The 22436-nt window shown below is 45.9% G+C and overlaps 1 protein-coding gene across 1 annotated transcript; it reads left to right on the top strand.

Annotated features, from left to right (window-relative positions):
* The first annotated feature begins 1099 nt into the window (after positions 1 to 1099).
* ACBD3 (acyl-CoA binding domain containing 3) lies at positions 1100 to 19707 on the top strand. The gene is made up of 8 exons (XM_068940148.1): positions 1100 to 1389; positions 8715 to 8856; positions 9769 to 9909; positions 10680 to 10838; positions 12821 to 12995; positions 15418 to 15610; positions 16444 to 16728; positions 17618 to 19707. Exons 1-8 carry the CDS (start codon positions 1131 to 1133, stop codon positions 17827 to 17829), a joined length of 1566 nt encoding a protein of 521 aa, XP_068796249.1. The 5' UTR covers positions 1100 to 1130; the 3' UTR covers positions 17830 to 19707.
* The last annotated feature ends 2729 nt before the right edge of the window (positions 19708 to 22436 follow it).

Below are 22436 nucleotides of genomic sequence, written 5' to 3' on the forward strand. Positions count from 1 at the left end.
AACTCCTAGACAGAGTGAGTGGCTTCACAGGACAACCCGGGAAATCAGTGGAAGGAGCAAGTAAAGAACTGGGGACTCCTCAACGTACTCCGGCGTTTCCGGAGGAAGTACAGAGTTGTAGGCTGCGGTTTCTTTGTATTGGCTTCATTAACCACCCGAGAGGAACGCTGAGCTCCCAAGGTGTGCGTTCTGCCTCTTGCTTTTGGTGAGAGATGTGACCAAAAGCACTTGACGCCTATTCTTTCCGTGACAAGGATGGCTTACCCTGGGAATAGACTCGCTTGGCTGTGCACAGGACTGTAAAATCACGTTCTCGCTCTCTCCCCTTGAATAGCGTATGAGAATCGTGTTATCGTGGAGAGCGCTTCATGGTCACAAGGGAACAAGCTAATTGCAGATATAACTCTGGGAGGAATAATTGCCTTGTACTCTTTTTCTTTCCCTAGCTCATCCCTTGCCTTTCCTGCCTCCCTTCTGCGAGGTCTGAAGCCTGTTTTCTGAAAGATGAGGAAGAGAGGTCAGGCGCAGACCTCACGCTACCTCAGAGCTGGAGCAGAGGGCTTTTAATGTCTGACATTAAGCTGTTGGGGGGGAAGAAAAAAAAATCACCATTTCCTTTGCTAGAGCAACCAAAGAGCACCCAGCCAGTTTCCAGCAGCAGCATCTCCGGGCGCCCTCCTGAACTGCAGTGTCCTGGGTTTCGGGGGCTGCCCTGGAGGCGGGCCTGCGGCTTGGGGCAGACTGCCTCTTTCTGGCAGAGGCAGGGGCTCCTTTTTGGGAGCTGCCGCCCCCCCCCCCCCCCGCAGCCCAGCCCTGACGACGGGCCTCAGGGAGCCTACGGATAACTAACTAACTCCCTTTGCGGGCGGGGAGGCGGTAGCCGTTGGCGAGGGGGCGGGGCCTCGGGGGGGGAACCGTTGGCGAGGGGGCGGGGCCTCAGGGGGCGGCCGTCGGCGAGGGGGCGTGGTGTAGGCGCGGAGGGGGCGTGGCCTGGGCGGAGGGGTGGAGCCGCAAGGCGCGGAGCGGCGGCTGGGCGTGGCCGGAAGTTCCGGGTCGGAGGGAACAGGAAGTCGGGACGTGGCCGCCGCAGCGGAGCGGGAGGGAGGCGGCGGCGGCGGCGGCGGAGGACGATGGCGGCGGCGCTGAGCTCGGACCGGCTCGAGGTGTCCGTGGACGGGCTGACGCTGAGCCCCAACGCCGAGGAGCCGCCGTGCGAGGCGCGGCCGGGCCCGGGGGACCCCGCGGCGGCGGCGGGGCGGAGCCGAGCGGCCCCCGGCTCGGCGGGCGAGGCGGAGGCCGGCGGGGAGGCGGCGGCGGCGCTGAGCCCGGAGCGGCGCTGGGGCTTCGCGCTGGAGGAGCTCTACGGCCTGGCGCTGCGCTTCTTCAAAGGTGAGGCCGCGGGGCCTGGGCAACCCCCCCCCCCAACCCCAGCGCCGTCCCCCTTCCCGGGCCTGGTGCAGCGGGAGCCGCCGCCGCCGCCTCGCCGCGGGGGCTGGGCCGTGGGTCGGAGGCAGCGGCGGGGTTTCCGTGGCCCCCGTGGGGGGGGTGCGGCTCCGCGCGTGGGGTCGGGGGAGCGCCGTGGGGGGTTTGCACCGCCCCGCCTGAAAAGGGAGCAAAGCATCCTTGCTCGCAGCGTGTCGCGGGGTGGGATGTGTAGGTGACGGGCGCTCTTGAAGTGTCGTCGAGGGTGCCGCTGGTTTGCGCGAGAGGAGTTGCCGTCTCCCGAGGACGCTAACTTCGAGCCGGGCTTGGCTGCGTCCTGTGCCGTCGTGACTCCAGCTGGCAGCTGTGCACGCGTGCCGTGAAACGTCCGCGTGGGTGCAGAGCGTTGGGTGTCTGTGTTGGGACCCCCTGTAGCCAGGTTCGCCCCCGCAGGAAGCAGAAGGCGTCTTGCCACGCTCCTGCTTTAACAAGGGGAAATCGAGCGCGCGCTTCTCGGAAGAACCGGGTTCGCTGTTGCGTTACGTTGCGCTACGCCAGCTGAGCACCTCGCAGCAACGGGCCACTGCGCTGACTTTCAGGCTGCTGCTGCTTAGCAAAGGGCAGGGAGTAGGGAGTCTAGCCATGTGCGTGCAACAGAGAGGGCGTAATGCTGTACTTCAGTCAGTGTTGTGGTGGTCGACTGCTAGCTGACCCCCAGGAAAGCTGCCTTGTCCAAGGGTAAGTATCGGCAGGTGGAAAACTCTGCTATGCTAGAAGACCAAAACTGTTGTCTGTTTTCGTCACCTTGGTTGACTTAGCACCCTGATGCTTGTTAGGAGTGTATAAGACTGGAGCAGTTGTTCTGAGCCCAGGTTCTCTGACCCTGTGTTGATACGTTTTCACAAAACGTCTATATTCTGTAAGAACTATAACACGTATTGAGATACATATTCAGTTTTATAAAATACCACTTGGCTGCAAGAATCTCTGAATCATAGGAGCCTTTATCTGTTTCAGAAGCTGCTGCAACCAGGTGCCAGTTTTGGAAGCGTTATAATTTGTCTCTTTTTTTCCCCTTTCTGAAAAGCAAGCATGAAAGAGCTGTAGTGTGGCTTAATGAGCACTTGTTTTAAAACTCAGTGTAGAAGGAGATGTCTCTGCAATAGCAAACTCTGTCTCAGTCAACCGTGGCCTCATTTTTGACTTCGATTTAGTATGCTGTTGAAGTAGGTATTGGCAGTGTAAAATTATAGATTATAAATGAGCTTATGTGTTGTTGCAAACCTCTGTCTTTTATGTCTCATCTATTAATGAACTTTATGCTCTGTATTTCTCTCCTTTTGGATGGTGAAAAGTCAATGAAGTATTATTTGTCCCTAGATTCCAGTTTATTGTGTTGTGTTGTCTCAACTTTCTTTCTTCATGGTCTTTCTTTTTATTAAAAGCTCAATTTCAAGAGGTTTCAATTTATTACTTGAGTTCGCTTGAGTTATCAGCAATTTCTTGTAATGCATTGTTTGCTCATGAGGAACTTTCCAGTTTATACAGTGTCAGGCTTTCCAAATGAAGACCTGGTTCCTCTGTCCCTATGGCTAGATAGAGTAAAGAGCTCATGAAGTCGTTGTTCATTTTCACCTGCAATTTTTTGCCGAGTGTGTTATAACATGAAGGTTCTTATTTATAGATGTGATGGTGAGTTACTGCAGCTTGTAATACTCAGATTACTGATTCTGTTAGCTTGTTCTATATCTGGATGGCTGTGAAAAGAGTTGCTCTTGTTTTCAAATGGTTTTGAGATATCCACTGTCCAAACAACTGTGGGAGTGGGCATGCTTCTTTAGCAGTCTGGTAGATGCCAAGGAACAAATACAGATCCTTTACTTCAGGGAGCAGCAGATATGTTAACAGGTAAATGCTGAAACAAATGCTTGCTCCTGATCATTTCTCTGAAATCTGTCCCACTTTGGAAGTGGGGGAGTCTTTGAAAAACTTCGTCTTTCTTAAACCTATTTGATATCAGTGCTTTAACACATGTTAACTGCCCACATGACTAGCATGAAACAAGCAAGTGACTAAGGGCAGCGCTTGTTTGGGAGAAAGATGGTATCAGGATTAACTGTGGCTATTGGAACGGAGAGAGCTTAGGGGGCGATACTGAGGAAGTCACTGGAGGGTGTCAAAGGGTGGGTAGTGATAACTAGTGAAGTCACTTTTTTGCCTCTGTGTGTAGACTTGAGTTGTCTAGTTGTAGCTTCTTCCTAGAATACTTTATTTCTATCAAAATGCTTTAGACTTGCTTATCACAATGAGACAGCTAATGCTTGTCTGTGATGGCATATTGCATGTAACAACATAAATTTTTCAAAGTAAAGACAGGGTGGGAGTGTGTGTAAACACAAAGTGATGAGACTGAACGTACGCTAGGAGATTGAAGAGACTCAAAAGCTGTTCCATTCCGTCTCTGGTAAAGGCGGAAGCAAATCTAAAAGGCTTGACTCTAGGTCACCTCAACCCTCAGGCCTGAGGCTGTGCAGAAAGCATGCTAGGTTTTCTAGCATCTGTAATGGTTTATGAAGACTGCTTTTCAGAGTAATAGAAGCATAGAAATGAGAGATGGTTAGTAATGTTCTAGTCCATGTTTTTTTTTCTATCTGAAATAAGAGCCTTCCTTATAATACTCACTTTCTTCCTACTGCTCTGTCTAGCCTAGTTCAAAATGACTAGCGTTCTGGCCAATAATAAAAAAAAAATTGTGTTGAATCAGGCTTACAGGAGAAAACACTGCCTATATAGTAATGTTACTGAAGTGGGTAGGGGCTGTCTGTAATTGTATGTGCCCCAGGGTAGAAGTGTCCTGGCTGGCAGCTTATTGTGCTTGCTGAACTGATACAAGCTGTGTCAGTGAAGGTAATTTGCTTAAGTTTAAGCTGTGTCCTGCGGTAGAAGGGGGTGGTTTGCATAGCTGTACCAGCAAATCTCTGCTAGTATCAACTTGGCTTTACGGTTTTCCATATTGTGTGCTTGGAATATCTTTCTACCCAGCCTTTGATATACGACAGTCCCCGAGATGTTCGTGCACTGTCTACAGTGATTTGCAGTGCAGCACGTCTGGGTAGACAGTATACAAACCGTATCACAGTATACAAACCATATCATCTTGTTATCTAAAAGCTCTTCTGGTACCCTGAATACTCTAATTTTGTTTCACTGCTCCAAGTTATTTCCTCTTAACCCAGCAAGGAGGTATCATGGAGCTTAGCAATAGATCATTCCAAGTTTGTTGTTTAACTTCATCTTTTTTAGGATGTGCTAATTTGATAGCGTGATTGTAATTCACTAGTTAAGTAGACTTTTGTTTTCAAGAATCTGGAAAACCCTGTGTTACAATCTAGACTTGATATGATGTTAAGCTTCAATCATATTTAAGTGGAAGGACGGGGGATAACTTTTGCTGATACAGAAAATCTTTAGAAGAAGGAGCGTAAGGTGATGTGTACTGGGAACTGCAGGCAGTGATTCAGTTTTCACACTTTAAAACCTTGCAAATGAATAGCATTAACGTGTGCGACTTCAGCGTTCAAAAGCAATAGATGAAGAATAACACTGCAAACTTTCCTGTTTTTTCTAGACCTCTTGGACTGAGCGCAATCCTATGGGAATTACCCATATAGAGAGGGTGCAGTAGGTGAAGTTGGAGTGGATGTTGCAACAAATTGTGCCGCATTTCTTACAGATGGAAAAATTTCTGAAGTTACAAAGAAGTGATGATATCTTGCATGGCACAGTCATCTTCAGCATGTTTGTTAAACTCCCTTGAGTCTGAATTTGTGATTTCATACCAGTTCATAGTACGGTGCCATGTAATGGAGAGTTACATTGCTATCTGCTTTCCAGTACTAGGCTATTGGAATAGCCTTATCTTGGTTGTATTTGTATGCAACTTTAACAGTATGCTTGAAGCTCACTGTTAATTATCTATACTGCAAGTAAGGTTGTTTGTGTCTTAAGTGCTGTCTTGTGAAGTACTCAATTGAATCACTCCCGGTGGATCTCTTGTTAGTGTCCAAACAAAGCAGCAACTGTCAAGGAGAGCTGTAGTTCAGACCGGTAATACTAGGTGTGCAGAGACTTTCACTTCAGGTGTGACAACACAGTAGTTTCACAGCGCATGTCCACGAGGTCTGAGCATGCAGTAAGTGGGGGGCAGCCTGTTTCTCTGCATCTTGGGTAAACTGTTCATGTCCTCAGTGAAGTACATACATATGGGCAGTTACTGCAGAATGCCTGAAGCAACATAGGTCCGTAGCCTGCCTTCATATAACCGTACCCTTAATTGCTAGTTGAGTTTGTCTGGTCTGTTAATGGCTGCTGTTTAAGTGTAGAGCTTGAGATTTGAGAAATTGCCATCGGCAGTGAGTGATGGTTTGAAGGGGTGTCAGAAAAGAAATCTAAGAATCTGTAAGGAAGCTAGCCGTTCCTGTGGCCTTGGAGGGATGCCTGCCCAGTCAGGAATACCGATGGTGTTGGGAGCCTTGGAGAGTTGCTGGACCGTTGCTTTGTGCATCCTGAAGATGGCTCACGTGTGTTCCTTAGAGCTGTTTCGAGTTCTTCAGCTTCCTGTCAACTGCATTTTAAAAATCAAATAAGCTATCCATTTTGGTGGGTAGGTAATACCTACTTGAATGGTGTGTTCATGGATACTTGATAAACTTGGCACTTCTACTTGCCTGGATTCACTAATGCTCGCTCTTGGTGTAGTTAACTGCAGTTGGCTTCAGCTGCTGTAGGTCAGTTTAAGAGCAACATTCCCAAATCTTTGGGGTAATTATAAGCACAGTTCATGCTGAAGAATTCAGCTGAAAAATAGCTAGTATACGACTTTTCCCTTGACTGGCTCCAAATGCTTTGCTGAGAGCTTTCTTCTAATCTGCATTACGTACAAGTCACTGAATGTCTAGCTCTCATTTTTCTCCCTCTTATCTGTCTCCGTTTTCTTATTTTGCTTTTTCTTTCCTCGGGCCACCATTCTTTGTAAATGCAGATTTTTGGCTTCCTTTGGTGTTTAGGGCTTGAGGTTGGACTTCTCTATTCTATGGAAAATGCAGACCTGCTGCTCCTAGCTGCTGAGGAAAACCTTTTTTTTTTCCCCCCCTCCCCCCTAAATCCTGTTCAGAAATGGGTTCAAATACCTGGTTGTTAGCTAGCTTAGGCAGTGATCTAGTACAGCAAACAGCTATATTTCTTGGCAGACAGCTGTAGGTGTACAGGTTATGCAGGGTAAACTATGCCATAGCGACCCTCTTGAGAAGGATACTTCTTCACGCAAGAGCCTTGCAAAATATCAGTGTAGTACCCTTGTCAACTGACACAATTTTTGAGCACGTACCCCAGCATGCTAAGTGTGTTTTCAAAGTGTATGTTACTTACTGGGTACCAAGCACTTCCAGTAAGCAAGTTCTGAGTTAAATGCGAGTGTGAAGAAATGCAAAAAAAGCCAATGGAATGTTTTTTTTTTTTTGGGGGGGGAACAGGTGCAGGAGCCCTGAGACACAGGCACAGAGCTTCAATTGGCTTCATTGCAGAAAGTGCTGTATCCTCAGAGGTGAAGTTGCAGGGCATGGTGATCCTTTACGTCCCCCCTTCTACCCTATCAGATATTTTTAGGAATGGATGTTATTGTGGACAAAGGTCTGTCTCTTTTTTTTTTTGAAGCGGGAGTAGGTGTTTGCTGTAAGTGCCCACGACATTGGGAGAAGAGTAAATACTTGGACCTCCAAAAAAGAGTGAAGTGGACCTTTAGGAACGGCTAACAGATGAATAAATGTTTACCCTCCCAGTTCTTTGATTCTGGCTTCACAACTAATGGCATGCACGTAGTGAGTGGTTCCTTGTGGTGATTTAACTGATTAAGTTCAATAACGTGCTAGATTTAATCTGTCAAAAACATAGCTTCTTGCTGTGACCTGCAAACACTTTCCCACTGGGCTTCTGTCCGATTCTCAGGTTTTGGAAATGTCCCGTCTGGGTTTCTCAGTAAGCCATAGTACAAGTGTTTCCCTCCTTCTTTCTCTGAGTGTTGTTTCTTTTCCCGTTAATAACTCTAACAAACTTCAGCTGAAAAATGTTGTAATCTGCCAGGTGTCCACCCTAAAGTGTGAATATGAATTGAACGGTTCAGTTTGGGTCCCTAAACAACTTACTCTCAAGTGACCTTTATGGTAAAAGGAGAGCTGGAAACGAGTGGCAGCTCTGCCTGTGATTCATGACTCCGTGCAGAGTATTATGAAGTACAGTCACATGAACTGCCTGTTGTTTACCTCCAATAAGAGCTTCCTCATTTCAGTCCTTCCAGATGATGCTTATTTGGTTTCCTCTTCAAGGAAAAGGTCTCTTTTATCGAGCAGTGTAATTAGAGTGGCACAGAGTGGCACCTCTTCTTTGATTGGTTTTGATGGTTTGTTAAACGTGCTGAGGTAAGTCCTGGTTGACTAACGCATTAACTAATGCATTTAAGATGATGTTGGAAAGTCTTTCCTTAGCAATAAATCCACGATGCGATCTAACCAGGACTGCCTTAGGAAGCTGTGGTACGGAGCCGTTGGGATTTTGATATGCCTTTGGTTTTTATGCTGCCTGTCTCATGGCCAAAGCTGTCTTTGCAAAAGAAGCAGCAAAGCATTGGCACTGGCTGAGTCACCTCAAAACCTTTTTATCATGGAGGATTATTCCAGCTGCCTTTGCAAAATGCAGTACTCAAATTCCCTCAAGGAAGTCTTCACCTTAATTTCAGCTTTTCTCTTTCTGCAATTTTCCTTGCCTTTAACTTGCTCTTTATGCCCTTGCACGATGTGGAGAGCACGTGAGAAAAGCAATCTAAAAGTTATCATGCCTTTTTTCATGGGAAATCCTTCCCACTCACCTTAACAATAGACTTGGCAGACACGTCTGAGTTCAAGTTCAGAAGCTTTTTAAATATTTCATAGGTATAGATCCGTATGGTATGGTGTTCATCTAATTAACATAAATATTTATGCAGTCTCTTGCTCGCTACAATTCGCTCTAGCTGCTGAAGCTTAAAGTGTTTTGTTCATACCATCTAAAGTTAATGTGTTTCTTCCAGGCAAATCTCTGTTTGAATGAAACTGACTGAACTTGGCTAGCCTTTTGTGACTCTGTAAAAATTCATCAGGAAAAATAGAGGAAGTCATAGTAACAGCTGTACAGAGCGCACTCACTGTTTTATGCTTAATCCCTTAATTATAATAGTGAAATTTTCTTTTTCTCCTCTACAGAAAAAGATGGCAAAGCCTTTCATCCAACGTACGAAGAAAAACTCAAACTTGTCGCACTGCACAAGCAGGTTCTGTTGGGACCTTACAATCCTGACACTTGCCCTGAAGTTGGATTCTTTGATGTGCTGGGGAATGATAGAAGGTAAAAAGACTGTTGCTCTTGTTGATGTTTACTCTGCTTTTTGTGTCTGAAGCAAACGTCCTCCAGAGTTCAGCAGTAGTAAAACAAGTATGTGGTTTGCCTCAGTAGGTATGTATGGTGGTGGAAAGTGAGAGGGGCCTGTTCTGATATATCTTAATCTGAGCTACGGTATGGTAAAAGAAGTAACAGAAGAACATTTGGTTTTTAACTTAGCTGAAGCACCTTGGCAAAAGCTGCTGTGCTGACTGTCTAGTTTCTGATAGCAGTTGAACACGTAATTAGATCTTCGTTGAAGGGCAAGCCCGTGTTTCCTGCTTCTAACTCTGCCTTGCACTGGAGTTACTGCTGGCGAAAGGCTTGGCCTGTTGTAGAAATATTTGCCACAGCCTTTCTGTTGATATCGGGGGTAGCTTCTGAAATCAGATACCTCTTGGAATCAGACCCCGAGTAAATTTTGGTGAGATGAGGGCAGTCTCAGGCATGTCTCCTGTACTCCTGGCAGTTCAGGCTGCATTTTTTTCTTGTTTTTTGATGCTATTTCTGCTTGTAAAGGCGATGTGCAGCACAGCATAGGCATCTCGGCTGGACTCTGTGCACTGCTTTTTTTTTTTTCCCAAGTGGAGCTAACCTTTCTGTAGAGGAAGAACCAAACTGTTTAGATGTATTAGATTTTCTTTAAGCACTCAACTTATGTCTGTCTGAAACTTGTTCTGGGAGAGTAATGAGATCTACAGTTTTAAGGTCTTGCTTGAAATGGGAAAAAGCTGTTGGTTCTCTGAAACAACATATGATGCAGTTTGGTCCCTGGTCTCTTAACTTTTTTTTTTTTTCCTGTGCTGGACTAGGGGTTCACTACTGACTTAAAGAACTGAGTCTTCTGTTTTCTCAGCTGATGATTTCTCTCCCTCTCAGGAAGGAATGGGCTGCCCTGGGAAACATGTCAAAGCAAGAAGCTATGACAGAATTTGTTAAACTCCTGAATAGGTGCTGCCACTTGTTCTCAACATATGTCACGTCGCATAAGATAGAGAAAGAAGAACAAGAAAAGAAGAGGTAATATTTGAATTTCTTGATGTGGGGGAGTATGTTGAGCGTATAAATCTTGACCTGTAGGCAGTGCAACAGCCGACTTCAGTTGAAGCCTTTTTTGGGAAAAGAGATGCTTCAAGTTCAGGTGGCTATGGTACCGTTTGCTTATTTAAGACTTCTTTCTTTGTCAGTAACTAATGATTCTGCAGCGAAGACGTACCTAGGCTATCTTAAAGGAACTTTTTAAGTTCTGCTGATAACGGTAGTCTGTTTTTAAGAAACATACACTTCACTCAGTGCTCAGCTGTTCAGTCAATTGCCTGAACAGCTACAGAACATGAAATCATCAGGTGTTTAAAACTCGTCTTGTTTGGGTTAGGCACTTGACAAAGCTATCTTGTACTATGTTTTACCAATTATGTGATATCAAGTAGCACCTGTAATTAGTGGCTACATATTGAAACCTGGAAGAGATGTTAAAGCTTAAAATTTCAAGACTTTATATTTTCCCTACTGTTGTCTGCTACAGGTGGTATGGTAATAGGTTAGAAGGAACATTAAATTACAATACAGAATTTAGACTTGTCATATTGCACAGTGCAGTAAAATCAAACAGTAATAGGTTTTCTTCCTGAGCGCAGCGAAGGCACTTCTCTAGTCAAATTGAAGTAGAAGGAGATGATGCCCAACAGAAAGCCTTATTGGGCAGGTGAAAGGCAAGTTGCAGCATGTTTAAAATAACTCATCCTAGGACTGTAGGAATGCTGAAATAGCTTATTGGGTGGATGTTGCAGAAGAGAAGAAGAAGAACGAAGGCGTCGTGAAGAAGAGGAGCGTGAGCGTTTACAAAAGGAAGAAGAAAAACGTAGGCGAGAGGAGGAAGAAAGACTGAGACGGGAAGAAGAGGAAAGGAGGAGAATAGAGGAGGAGCGGCTTCGGATGGAACAACAGAAGTGAGTAGCTGCAATAAACAAGACTTCAAAGAAACTAACTGTCTTGCATTGGAGACGATTGTCTCTAACTCTGTTTGAGCAGTTATTCTAGAATTGAATAGCTGACGTTCAGAGCGCTCGAGTCTGGCAGTGACTTTTGCAGTCCTAAGCTAGGAGGGATGCAGTTTGCAAAGAGTAACTGTCTTGGCACGTTACCGGGTGCTAAGCTGCCGGAGAAGCTATGTCTGAAGTGAAGCTCTATTTGGGGATCTATAGGCCCGTGGGCTGCGCTTCCTGAAAACTTCTGGCTCTGCTTCTTAGATGATTAGTATTGCATTCAACTGAGCAGAGTGCAAGCATCCGACTGGAAATGTTATTTGAACTGTGACTTGAAAGTTTCTGTCCCTTTGCAGAATACAAGACCTTATTAAAGGGTAGCTGTAGCTCTCGTTTTTTCCATAGATGGACTGAAATCATCTATCTTGGGAGCCTTAACACTGCCTCCTTCAAGGTGCTCCCTTTCTAGAAAATATGAAGTGTCTGCAGATCTCATTTGTACATTGGCAGTCATTGGATCTTACACCTTTATAGAAGGAGTTCAGAATTCACTTTCAAGCGTGCTTAAGCTCTGTCTATGGCGCCTGTTAATCTAGTTATTTAGAATATAGAGCTCTAGTTATATTCTGTTGTTCTCATAAATATCCAGAAGCTGATAACAGGGATCCCACATTGCACATTAATATTTAAGAGAATAATAGATCACCAAAGCTGCTCCTTACCTACAAGTAACATTTTCCCGTAATAATCTCGTTGCAGGGGGTGCCTCTCATGTTTGCTATGTAATGATTTTGAAGAGGGAGCAAATAATTAATCCACAAGTCTTGCTGCTTTATTGTTTGTTTAACGTGGTGAGGGCCGGAGGAGTGCAGAATACAAACATAAATGAACAGGCAATACAATCAAAGTTGTGTACAGTTAAGGAACAGGAGGTGTGATATGCCTTGAGATGAAGAAGCTTTTTAACGTGACAAGCAGTTGCATAATAAGTGGTTGTAGGAAGTTACAGAGGTAAAGAATTTAGACAGAAAAGGGATTTGGATATGCATATACAGGCCAAGCGTATTCAGGGTGGTTAGTTTGCTGAAGGGTAGTTGGCCTTTCCCTTTAGGACACAAATGAGTGTAATAATGGAGCTTGCTAGAGGATTGAGTTTTGGGGAGGGAAGAAGGGTGAGAAAGAATTGCTCTTCTATTTGTATGATACTCTTTTTTCTTCCTCTGAAGCATCAGTAGCTGCTCACTGATGGACATAAAATGTAGAACAAAATGGGCTCTGGGTCTAAGTAGTTTTGAATATAATTCGTTAGCCCTTTGGAGGAAGGAGGAAAATTGAGTCCCTGCATAGTTAACCCGTGTGTTCCTCCTGAATCATCAGCAGTGCAGTCTGAAGGTACAGCCATCCTATTTTGCAGCGTCTTTTCCTGTTCTTGAATTGGGCCAGAGTCAATCCTGCTTTGCATATCTGGTTGCATATTGTCCTGGGAAACTAATGTAGTAACGTAATGTGCTCTCCTTAGTTTTACCAGAAAGCACTGACATGCAGTACCACTGTTTGTAGGACTACTAGGATAGTTTCTGCATGTTTTCCTGAGCACCCGAGTGTGTGGGTTCTCCACCTTGCTTCTGTCTGAGAAGTTTGGTAGCGTGTTTTTTCTGGTGTTTCCTTTTTAACTTTATCAAAGTACGGACCAAGACTTATGCAAGAGCAACACTGGAATCTTCAAACATTAGGTGGAAATTGTTGCCACTTTGTTTACATTTTCAGCATAGTTTTAGATGAAAGTTCCATTTGCATAATCTCTGGGCTCTGTTCCATTATGTAGATTTGTTTTAACTGGTTTGTGCAAGAATTGAATTAGCTGCCTTTGAGGCCACTTAAATACAGGGATTTCGCCAACACCCTCAGCTGCTTGTAATCTTCATACCTTCCTCTCGCCAATCTAGGCAACAGATAATGGCAGCACTGAACTCCCAGACGGCCATTCAGTTCCAGCAATATGCAGCCCAGCAGTATCCAGGCAACTATGAACAGCAGCAGATCCTAATTCGACAGCTCCAAGAACAGCATTATCAACAATACATGCAGCAGTTGTATCAAGTCCAGCTTGCGCAACAACAGGTATGACAGACCACCTGAGAAACTTAGATTCTGTGTTTGGTGTTCCAGGCTGTCTTTGGAAGATGTTAACTTGTCTACCCTTATGCCCTTTAAAAGATAATTGTTGCGAGGAGAGGTAAAAAGAGCATGACTAATGTTGCTTCAGATTCAAATACTGAAGCCCCTTTCTTAATCTCTTCCAGTAGGTTTCTGAAGCATCTGTTAACCGAGAATATTCTAAACAGCCTTTACTAATCACTCTCTTACGTTTCTTGAAGGCCAAATGCTAAGCTCTCTGCTGTGGCATCTGTGTGCGAGTAACGGGTACATTACACGTGCATCTGAGCGGAGACATAAGCCTATTCAAGTAATTGTCCCTATATGCGTCCCACTCAAGAGTCTGTGGAGAGCAGGAACCTTTGGCTGTGTGTTTCCGGCTGAACGTGCATGCAGCACTGCCTCGCCACTCTTGGGTTTGAGGTCGTGCCTTCCAGTCCGCTTCTCACAGTACCGATTTCTCTCCCCTCTTATGTCTCTTATCTGACATTAGTGATTAATACAGTTGTTTGCTTGCCTGCAGTAGACTGCTAAGGGCCTGGGTGGGAGGACAGACATTTGTATTTTCAGTAGCAACAGGTGGCAGTAGTACTTGACTTCTGCACAAGGATTTTGTGCCTGGACTTGAAAGTTTACTACTTCTCTGCTTAAGGGAGTCTTGCGTCTCTGGCAAACATGCTTTATTCACATCTCAAACTATTTTAAAGTTCAAAGATATCTTTGTAGGCGTCTTAAACGGATGGTAAAGCAGACTTTGTGTTGCTAACATCTGAGCTCTGTATGGAGGACCTGATTCTTAAGTGGCCTGTATCTGCCAGTTTGAGGTCTACCTTTCTTGAGTTAAAGGCTTAACATTCACTAACTAATTTTCTGTGAAGTCATTCATAGTTTGAAGCGACTGATGTCCTCAGCAAAGAGCTTGTCCAAGGAAGGAACAGAGGTATAGGAAAGCTAGACGCTTCCTGCCCTGTTACTGCTGAAGCTTAACACCATCTTGGTACCAGTGCTTTGGCATCATAGTGGTAAGCGAAAGCTACAGCCTCATCAGCCTTACGCTCAAAGCCTTCTGTAATTGATACTACTCCCTTGAGACTGAGGTGTCAAAGACCCTGCCCGTTTTCTTCAATGCTAGCAATGCTGCTCATTTCACTCATGGCTATCTGCTTGTAACAGCGCTGAGATTATCTAACTCTACTTTTGATACGTTCCTTGAGGCACAGGTAGCCTCCCTAATGCTACTGGAACCTTCAGGTCACCTTCAGGATCTGTTAGGATCCAGTGCTGTTCTGTCAAGGTTGCTTCTAGATCAGGTTTTGATATGATTAATTTTGGAAAGGCTGTATGGGATAGTTTTCTGGAGGAGTTCTCACCACTTTGCCCTGAACCACTGCCTGGAACCTTCTGTAACGAAGGTGGATCTGGGCAGCATCTGTACAACTGGTCAAGCTTGAAACGTCCCTGACTATATTGTTGTCTTACTCTTTCAGAATGTCTACATTGTATTCATTCACCAAAATCATATGCTTGTTAGGCTCTTCTTTAAAGAACAGTACTGTCAGTTATACCTTCTGCCCTATCCCAACAAGAAAGCAAATGTAGTTTCTTACTGGTAACTGCGGAAAAATAAGCCTTGAAGCTAAAAGGGTAAGGCATCCTGCCAAAATCCAAAAGAATGGGTGTTACCTGGTATAATCTTGTCTTAGGTATGTTTAATCCTTTGCAAAGGGACAGCATGATAAATTCTATCTAAAGCGTTTCCATGTGCGTAAGTCATCTTCTAATAGAGCACCTCTGCTTTAATAACCCTTTTCCCAGCTTACTTGCAGTCCTTTTGGCTCTTATGTTGCCTGCTTTCAAATTAAATAACTGCCTTTCTCAGGCTCCATAGATTTGATAGAGAGCTCTTTTGAGTAAGGTAACCTACCAATTGCCAAAGTACTTCTTTTTTTTAAAAAAAAAAAAAAAAGGGGGGGGGGAGGGGGTGCTATTAAGCTGAATGATCCCAGGCCATAATGCTCTCAGCTCCCAAGTAAAAAACAGCAAACAAATAATTGCTTTTGTTTTTAAAAAAAAAATGTTATAGGAGTTACTGAGATGCCCAGCTTTCATAGTTAGGTTTTTACAGCTTACTGTGCATGCTGTAGTTACCTTTCAAGTCGAGCCCTGCGGTTCACGTTGTATCCAGCAGGCTGGAACAGAGTGACTAGACTTCTGTGATACTGAGCACATGTAACTCTGCTGTGTAACATGTGCTGCTCTGGCTTTCTCATCCACCTTCCTCGCGGGGTGGAAGGGAGACTTATTAAATTGCCATCATACCTTTTGCTAGAAGAGGGAGATGTCTCAAGACCACTGTGTTTACTTGACTTAACTTCTCTCGTTTTAGGCAGCCTTACAAAAACAGCAGGAGGCAGTAGTGGCAGCAGCAGGGACGCCTCTGACTACCGCATCAATGGTGAACGCACCTGCCCCGGGGGACATCCCATCTATTAACGGGCAGGCCAGTGCACATGCAGACAGCTCTGAAAAAGAGCTGGATCCAGAGGCTTTGGAAGAAGCATTAGAGAATGGACCAAAAGGTAGGATGAACTAGATTCCTTTAGTTAATAAACTGCGAAAGCCTTCGTTAGGACGCAGATCTGTCTTGGGTGTGATCACTGTGGCTCTTTGCTCGGCTTCGCTGGGCTGTGCAAGAGCTAGATTTGATTTCTCAGTCCGGTTTCTCTCAAGGCAGACTATATTGCGCAGATAAAACCCAGCTTTTTGAGGGAGGGAAAATGAAGCAGTGAAAGTATTTCAAGCAAAGATGTAGATGAGATCCAGAACTTCCTTTCACTCTTGGCTGAGCTGTGAAAGTGGGAGCGGGAAGAGCAGTCTCCGAGCAGCTCTCCCATCCCTCTTATCGCTGGGTGTATCTCCTTAGTTTGATCCAGAATCAGCAGCCCTCGGAAGACTTGCTTGGATCCTAGTAAGGAACCACCACTAACATGATCCCTGTCTAGTGAGGGATACAGTTATATTTTGGTCAGTATTTGACAGTTTCTGGACAAGCTGTTAACCTCTCGTTCTATCGCACTTATGCATCCTTGCAAAGAAAGGTTCGGTGTAATGTAGCCTCAGTGCCATTAGCGGTGCCTCTGTCTTGCGCGTCATTTTTGCATAAGCACTGTCAGTGTAAACGTGGTGAATGGGTAAGCGGGTGGGTTTTAGGTGTGCAGTGTTATGCAAGCTTGCACTGCATTTCATACGAGTTTGAGCCCTGTTAAAAGATGCATTTCTTCAGTAAGAAAAGATAACTGCTTAGAAGCAGGTCTGCTTGTGGGCCCTAAATGCCCCTAAAACACACTTCAGCATGCAACATAAATAACTCCGAGACAAATACTTAACTGGGCTATTTCCCACCCTCCTCTAGATTCTCTTCCAGTGATAGCTGCTCCATCGATGTGGACGCGACCCCAGATAAAAGACTTCAAGGAAAAGATTCGGCAGGATGCAGACTCTGTGATCACAGTGGGCCGCGGAGAAGTGGTTACAGTTAGAGTACCAACTCACGAAGAGGGGTCTTATCTCTTTTGGGAGTTTGCTACAGACAATTATGACATTGGTTTTGGGGTGTATTTTGAATGGACAGACTCCCCTAACACTGCAGTCAGTGTGCATGTCAGTGAATCCAGTGATGATGAGGATGAAGAAGAAGGTAAGATGCTGATTTATATGAACTTCCAGTCTCTCAAAACTTGCCGTGTGGAAAAAACAGTTGATTCTGTCTTGTGTAATCTCCTGGTTCCCCAACTCTGCAGTGTGTGGCTTCCGTCTAGCTGGAATCTCTTCAGTTTCAAATTGAAATTAAAATTCTGAAAGTAACTTCAGACGTTCTTTCATTTGATCACTGATAGGTTAAAGCAGGCAAAGGGAGGAAAAAATCCTTTTCCTGTATTTCGCTTACTCCTTAGCATGCCTTCCTGTGCTTTGTCCAATCCGACTCTTCCATAGGCTAGACTGATTCCAACGCTGTACTTGCAGAGCCGCTCTGGTATAGGAAGCGGCGGCCTTCTGGCTAAGTAGTTAGCAGTAGTAAGTACATCAGAAGATGAGTCGCAATCAGTCAACCTGTGGAACAGCTTAATGAAAACTGGGTGCTTGGCATCTCTGAAAAATGGCCCAGCTGTGGTGGAGAGGGCAGATCGTTTGTTTTAATACTAAGCCAAAATTCATGATAAAGCAGTGTCCACGTTGAACCAAAGGCAAACTTGCCTTTCATTGAATGCAGTTTTGCAAGGGAAGGTGGATAGGTTGCTCCCTTAAAAAGAAAGTGCAACTGCTACCCTTCTGAGTATAGTGGTGGAGTAAAACTCAGAAATGTGTGCTTACTGTTGCTCCTGATTTTTTTTTTTTGAATGCTTTGCCTGCTGCCTTGATAGGAACTCTTCCTCCCCCGTCATCTCCCTTTCCCTCCCCAAAATCTGACTCCTAGACTAATGAGGTAGATTGCCCTGTCCACTACAGGTTAGGCCTCCAAAAACTAAGATCTGACTTTCACTTGTGAAGTATGCACCTCTTAACTGACTTTTTTTTTCCCCTTGCAGAAAATGCTAGCAGTGAAGAAAAAGCCAAAAAGAATGCCAACAAGCCTCAGCTAGATGAAATAGTGCCTGTGTACAGACGAGACTGTCATGAAGAAGTGTATGCTGGCAGCCACCAGTACCCAGGGAGGGGAGTTTATCTCCTTAAATTTGACAACTCCTACTCTCTATGGAGGTCAAAAACAGTTTACTACAGAGTTTATTATACCAGATAAAGGTGTGGCTGTTTCTGATGCTGGGCAGTGCAGAAGATGTCATTTTATTTGGAATTTTCTTCAAGCATAATGGATCCTTTTGAGTCTGTGTTTTATCCTGTCTGTATCTGTATGGTTTGTGTGAACTTTAACAAGTAGACACTGGGATCTTCCTGCTCCATGACACTAATGCATATTGCATTGGGCTTAACACAGGATCTCCCTAGGCTGTTTGGGTGCTGGAGTTAGCCAATGGAAGTCATTGGCTCCAGTGCTAAAGTCACACCAGTTGCATCTGTAAAGCCTCCGTGTAAATGGGGGAGGGTATTGCTGGTTCACTAGCTGGGTGATCTGATGTTTCCAGGTCTGGATGCTTTGAATAACTTGTTAACAGTTAATTTAAAGGTCCCATCAATAACTGGTAGATTTGGATGCAGTTTGCTGTGTAGCAAGTTTCTCTTAACTGTAATTGAATGTCAGATTTTTACACCATTAAAACTTGAAACTTTAAGTTGATGTGATTTAGAAACAAGTTGTCTCGCTTCTGTCTTCACTGAAGAAGAAACATTCAGTTCCTTGAACCATGTAGTGACTAAGATGAGGATGAACAGTATCCTGAAAGTACAGTAAATAACCTCTTACTTCTGAAGACTTGAACTGAACAACAGCTAAAAGTGTATGTAACAAGTAGAACCTTGATCACTCTGCCCTGCTGCTAACCCTAGAATTTAAAAAAGAAAAAAAAATCCTTTTTTGGAAGGAGTTGACTTTGAACCAGGGCACAGAATTTTTTTTTAATGGGGTAGACTTTAAAACTGAAATTAGTTTTCTGCACAACTTCCTGGTGTGTCTGTTTTTTGTAAACCTGAGTGAACACATTGTGCATCTGAAGAATAGTAAATCACTTTGGTAAAGTGTAGGAATTAATGTTGCACTAATTATGGAAATCACTGCCAGTCCATTTTAGTCTCAGCTGGTGGTTCTTCAGTGCAAACTTTCTGCTTTAATTTGTAACTTGAGGCAGAAAGCCAGAATGCACATGCAGGTATTTAATAATGTAGCTTTAATTCTCAATTTCATATGGATGGGGCATTTTCCTATATTTTGTGTAGTGGAAAAATGCAGAGGGTTACTTGGCTCATAGATGCAGTAATAGTCCACTGTCCTTGGAGCCCTGCGCCCAAGGGGTGATGATTGCAAATGATGACTTGTGTAAGTGCTGTCTGCATGGGTAGCACACTTTGTTACTGAAATAAACTGGTTGCTTTGGGTCTGTCTGGTGGGTTCTTGCAGTAAGATTTCCATTGATTAGCTGCAGCATGTGCAGTTCCACAGCAAATGATGTTGCGTTTGGGGGACTTGTTTGAATAATCCGTTTGTACATACATTATACTTTACTTTTCTCATACCAACCGTGGAGATATTTCTCCTAGAGTGCTTAACTTGTCATCTTGCATTTGGTTCAGCAACACCATACCAGCTTATAGCTAGTTAGTGCTGCTTTATCCAAAAACACTGTACAATGTTCTGCTCTTGTGTACATACAGTATATAAACCATGAATTTAGAAAGTACCTTGCTTTTAAAGAAAACTGTATTTAATGTAAAAAAAAAAAAAAAAACTTTTAAAAAGGCAGGCACTAATATATTTCTTCCAGTCTTCAGTTTAGATTTTTGTCCACACAAAAATGTTACGACTTTTTCCTCTAAAAATAACTGTTCTTGGGAGTGGTGTTTGTCGCTTTAAATGGCAGCACTTACTGTCATGTGTTGGATGTTAGAACTTTTGCGTTTCCAGACTTTTTTTATTGCCTCTGGCTGTTGATTAGTACAGTACAAGTGCGATTTCAGAATACCTTGAGATAGTATTTAATCCTAATTAAAATACATTTATCTGTAATGCTGTTGGCTTTTTATTAACTTGGAAACCTTGGCATTGCTGTGTGTGGCTCTTCAACTGTCCATTTGTCATCTTCCCGTTCACTTTCAAAAATCGAGTACTGAGCTAGCTTTGCAGTTTTAACAGCGTAGTCGTTTGCACCAAAGCCTCCGTCCTGAGCTCACGGTAAGAGGCCGTCTATCAACGCCTAGAGTCCAGCTTGAACAGCATAATCCTTTTGCTTATAAAGTGATCTCCCATAGCGGAAAGGGAGGAAGGTGGGCAGCCGAGAGCCGTGCGCCTTTTCGGCCTCGGAGAAAGGGGCCTGCCTCGGCCCCGAGCAGCAGCGGTGTCCGGGGAGCCCGACCCTGAGTGGCCGTGAGGAGGCTCTAGGCTGCTCAGCCGAGTCCTGCTGGCAGCAGCTGTATATCGGGCTCATTTCGTACAGTTTTGTCTGTGTATACTTTTTAAATGGGACCTGCTAATCAGTCATTGACTGATACAGGACTTACCCGTTCAGGTAACGGGTACTTTAGCCATGGGAATTGTGGCAGCTCATGGTCCAGGCCCCCGGGGCAGCCCTGGGCCCGAAGGGGCAAGAGACAAGCAGGAACGTGCATGTTTTAGACCAGAAAGGAAAACCTAGAGGCAACAAGTCAAGTTATGCAAAGGGTCTCTGCCTGTACTTGGCCGAAATCACCCTCTGTTGCCTATCTTGTACTAATAAATCACTTGCCCAGAAGCTGGGGTGGATTTTGCATAGTTCAGTTGGTGTGCGGGGTCTCGCTGGCCCCCTCTACCCCCAGGACTATGAGGTTCAGGATCCCACCTGGGCGGCAGCAGCAGCAGCAGCCTCTTCCCTCAGGCAAAGCCAAGCGTGTTGAAGGGAGATGCTGGCAGGTGAGTTCAACTTACCGCGTAGTCTAGGTGTGCTGCCATCTGCTTTCCGAGGCGCTGGCGCCTTCCGTGCGCAGCGAGAGTAATGGCAGCGGCAAGCCCACCTCAGGAGACCTACTTTTACCTCTCTCGTGCACGTATCCCTTCCCCTTTCTGCGGTTAAAAGCGAAGTGCTGTGCTCCTCGCAGCTCGCTTCAGGCAGCGCTCTTCCGCTAGAGTTTTCTCCAACCCTTTCTGAAGTGACGCTAGACGACGCGACAGAAACCTCGTGGCTCCCAGCTCTGCCGCTCCTTCGAGGAAAAGTAGCTAAGCTGAGGGACAAACTGGGCACGCAAAGCCAGGCGCTAGAGAGGGCAAGCGTGCGCGCGAGCGCCGCTGGGGCGGCCGGGTGGGCACTGCCCGTGCTGCCTGCTCCTGCTCGACCCCGTTGCACGCGGGACAGCTGCAGTGAGCTTTTCCTGATTCTGCTGCCGGACGAGGAGCAGCTGTGTCACCGAAACAGCTTTGGGGCTGCGGGGTGATATTCTCCTTGCCCGATTTGCCTGTCCTCCCCCACCCCTTTCTGCCTCACACCGTGCTTTGTACATCAGCCCTTGAAGGTGTGATTTAGCGCCGTCGCGCGGAGCCCTGGAGGCAGCTGTGGCGCCGAGGGCCAGCAGCTGCCTGCTGGCAAGGGTGGTCCAAGGGCCGGTGTAGCCCTTTAACCCCGTCCTGCTTATGCAGTGGCTCTGGGCGTTACTTATGAGTGGGCCGTGTGGGTCTGTTGAAGCGCAAAGTAGCCCTCCACCACGCGCGTCCCTAAACTCGGCAAACCGCTCGCTGCAGTTGTTGGCCTTATTGCTCTGAAAATAGCGAGGTGCCAGCTGCTCTCCGAGAGCCCGAGGCCGAGCTCCTCCGCGCAGGGGGCCCTGCCATCCCCGTCCTGCCCCGACTGCAAGGGGCGCGGGGAGGAGCCCCCGCAGCGCCTCCTGGAAGGACGCCCCCGGCCGCCGGGTAGGAGCCCCGCAGCGCCGGCGCTTCCTCAAGCTCGCGGGCACCGCGCGGCTCCAAGCGACCCGCTGGGGCCGGCGTTGGGCTAAAAGGCACGGCCCTCCTGGCAGGATGAAAACTGTATCGGTCCCGCCTGCAACCTGCTGCTTCTCAGCTATTTCTGCTTTAAAATAAATAAATAAATAAATAAATAGAAATAAAGTCTAATTAACGCACGCAGCTCCTGCTGTTTGTTTGTTTGCGGCCGGCCGCCCGTGGAAAGCCTGTCGAAGGCGAGCGTGGGTCACCGCGAGCGGCGAGTTGGTTGGAGACGGTATGGTAGACCATTTAGGCGAGTGGTATTGCACCTGCAAAAGTGCTGGTTTGCTTTCTTAAAAAAATAAATAAATAAATAAAGCAAAGCAGAAGGAATGAGGTTGGCCGGGGGGGGGGGGCACCCTCTGCATGTGGGGTGTGACCCAGCGCTGCCCGCCGGCGCAGGGGAAAAGGGTGTTGTGGGCTATTTCGTTTGTTTGTTTTTAGGGCGCCCAGCTCAACTATTTTTTCCCCCTCAGCTGGAGCGACGAACACCCCCTCTTTTTTTTTTTTTTTTTTTGGCTCTAGAGCCTTGCTGAGACATTTGTCCTGTGCAAAGGCTCCCTGCAGGAGGCTTTCACTTGGCGCGGCCAGCAGATGATAGGTGGAAATGCAGTTCTGAAAAAAATGATAATAATACATTAATAAGCCAGCAAGGAAGCGGGTTCATGTGCAGCAGCGGACCCCCCCCCCCCATTTGCAGACACCCCCCCCAGCCGCCCCAGCTGGGGCCGCGGGTGCAGGGTTGGGATTTGTGACCCACACGCTTCAGGGCGACGTGGGGCACA

Source organism: Struthio camelus, chromosome 3, assembly GCF_040807025.1.
Source record: "Struthio camelus isolate bStrCam1 chromosome 3, bStrCam1.hap1, whole genome shotgun sequence".
Lineage (NCBI taxonomy): Eukaryota > Metazoa > Chordata > Aves > Struthioniformes > Struthionidae > Struthio > Struthio camelus.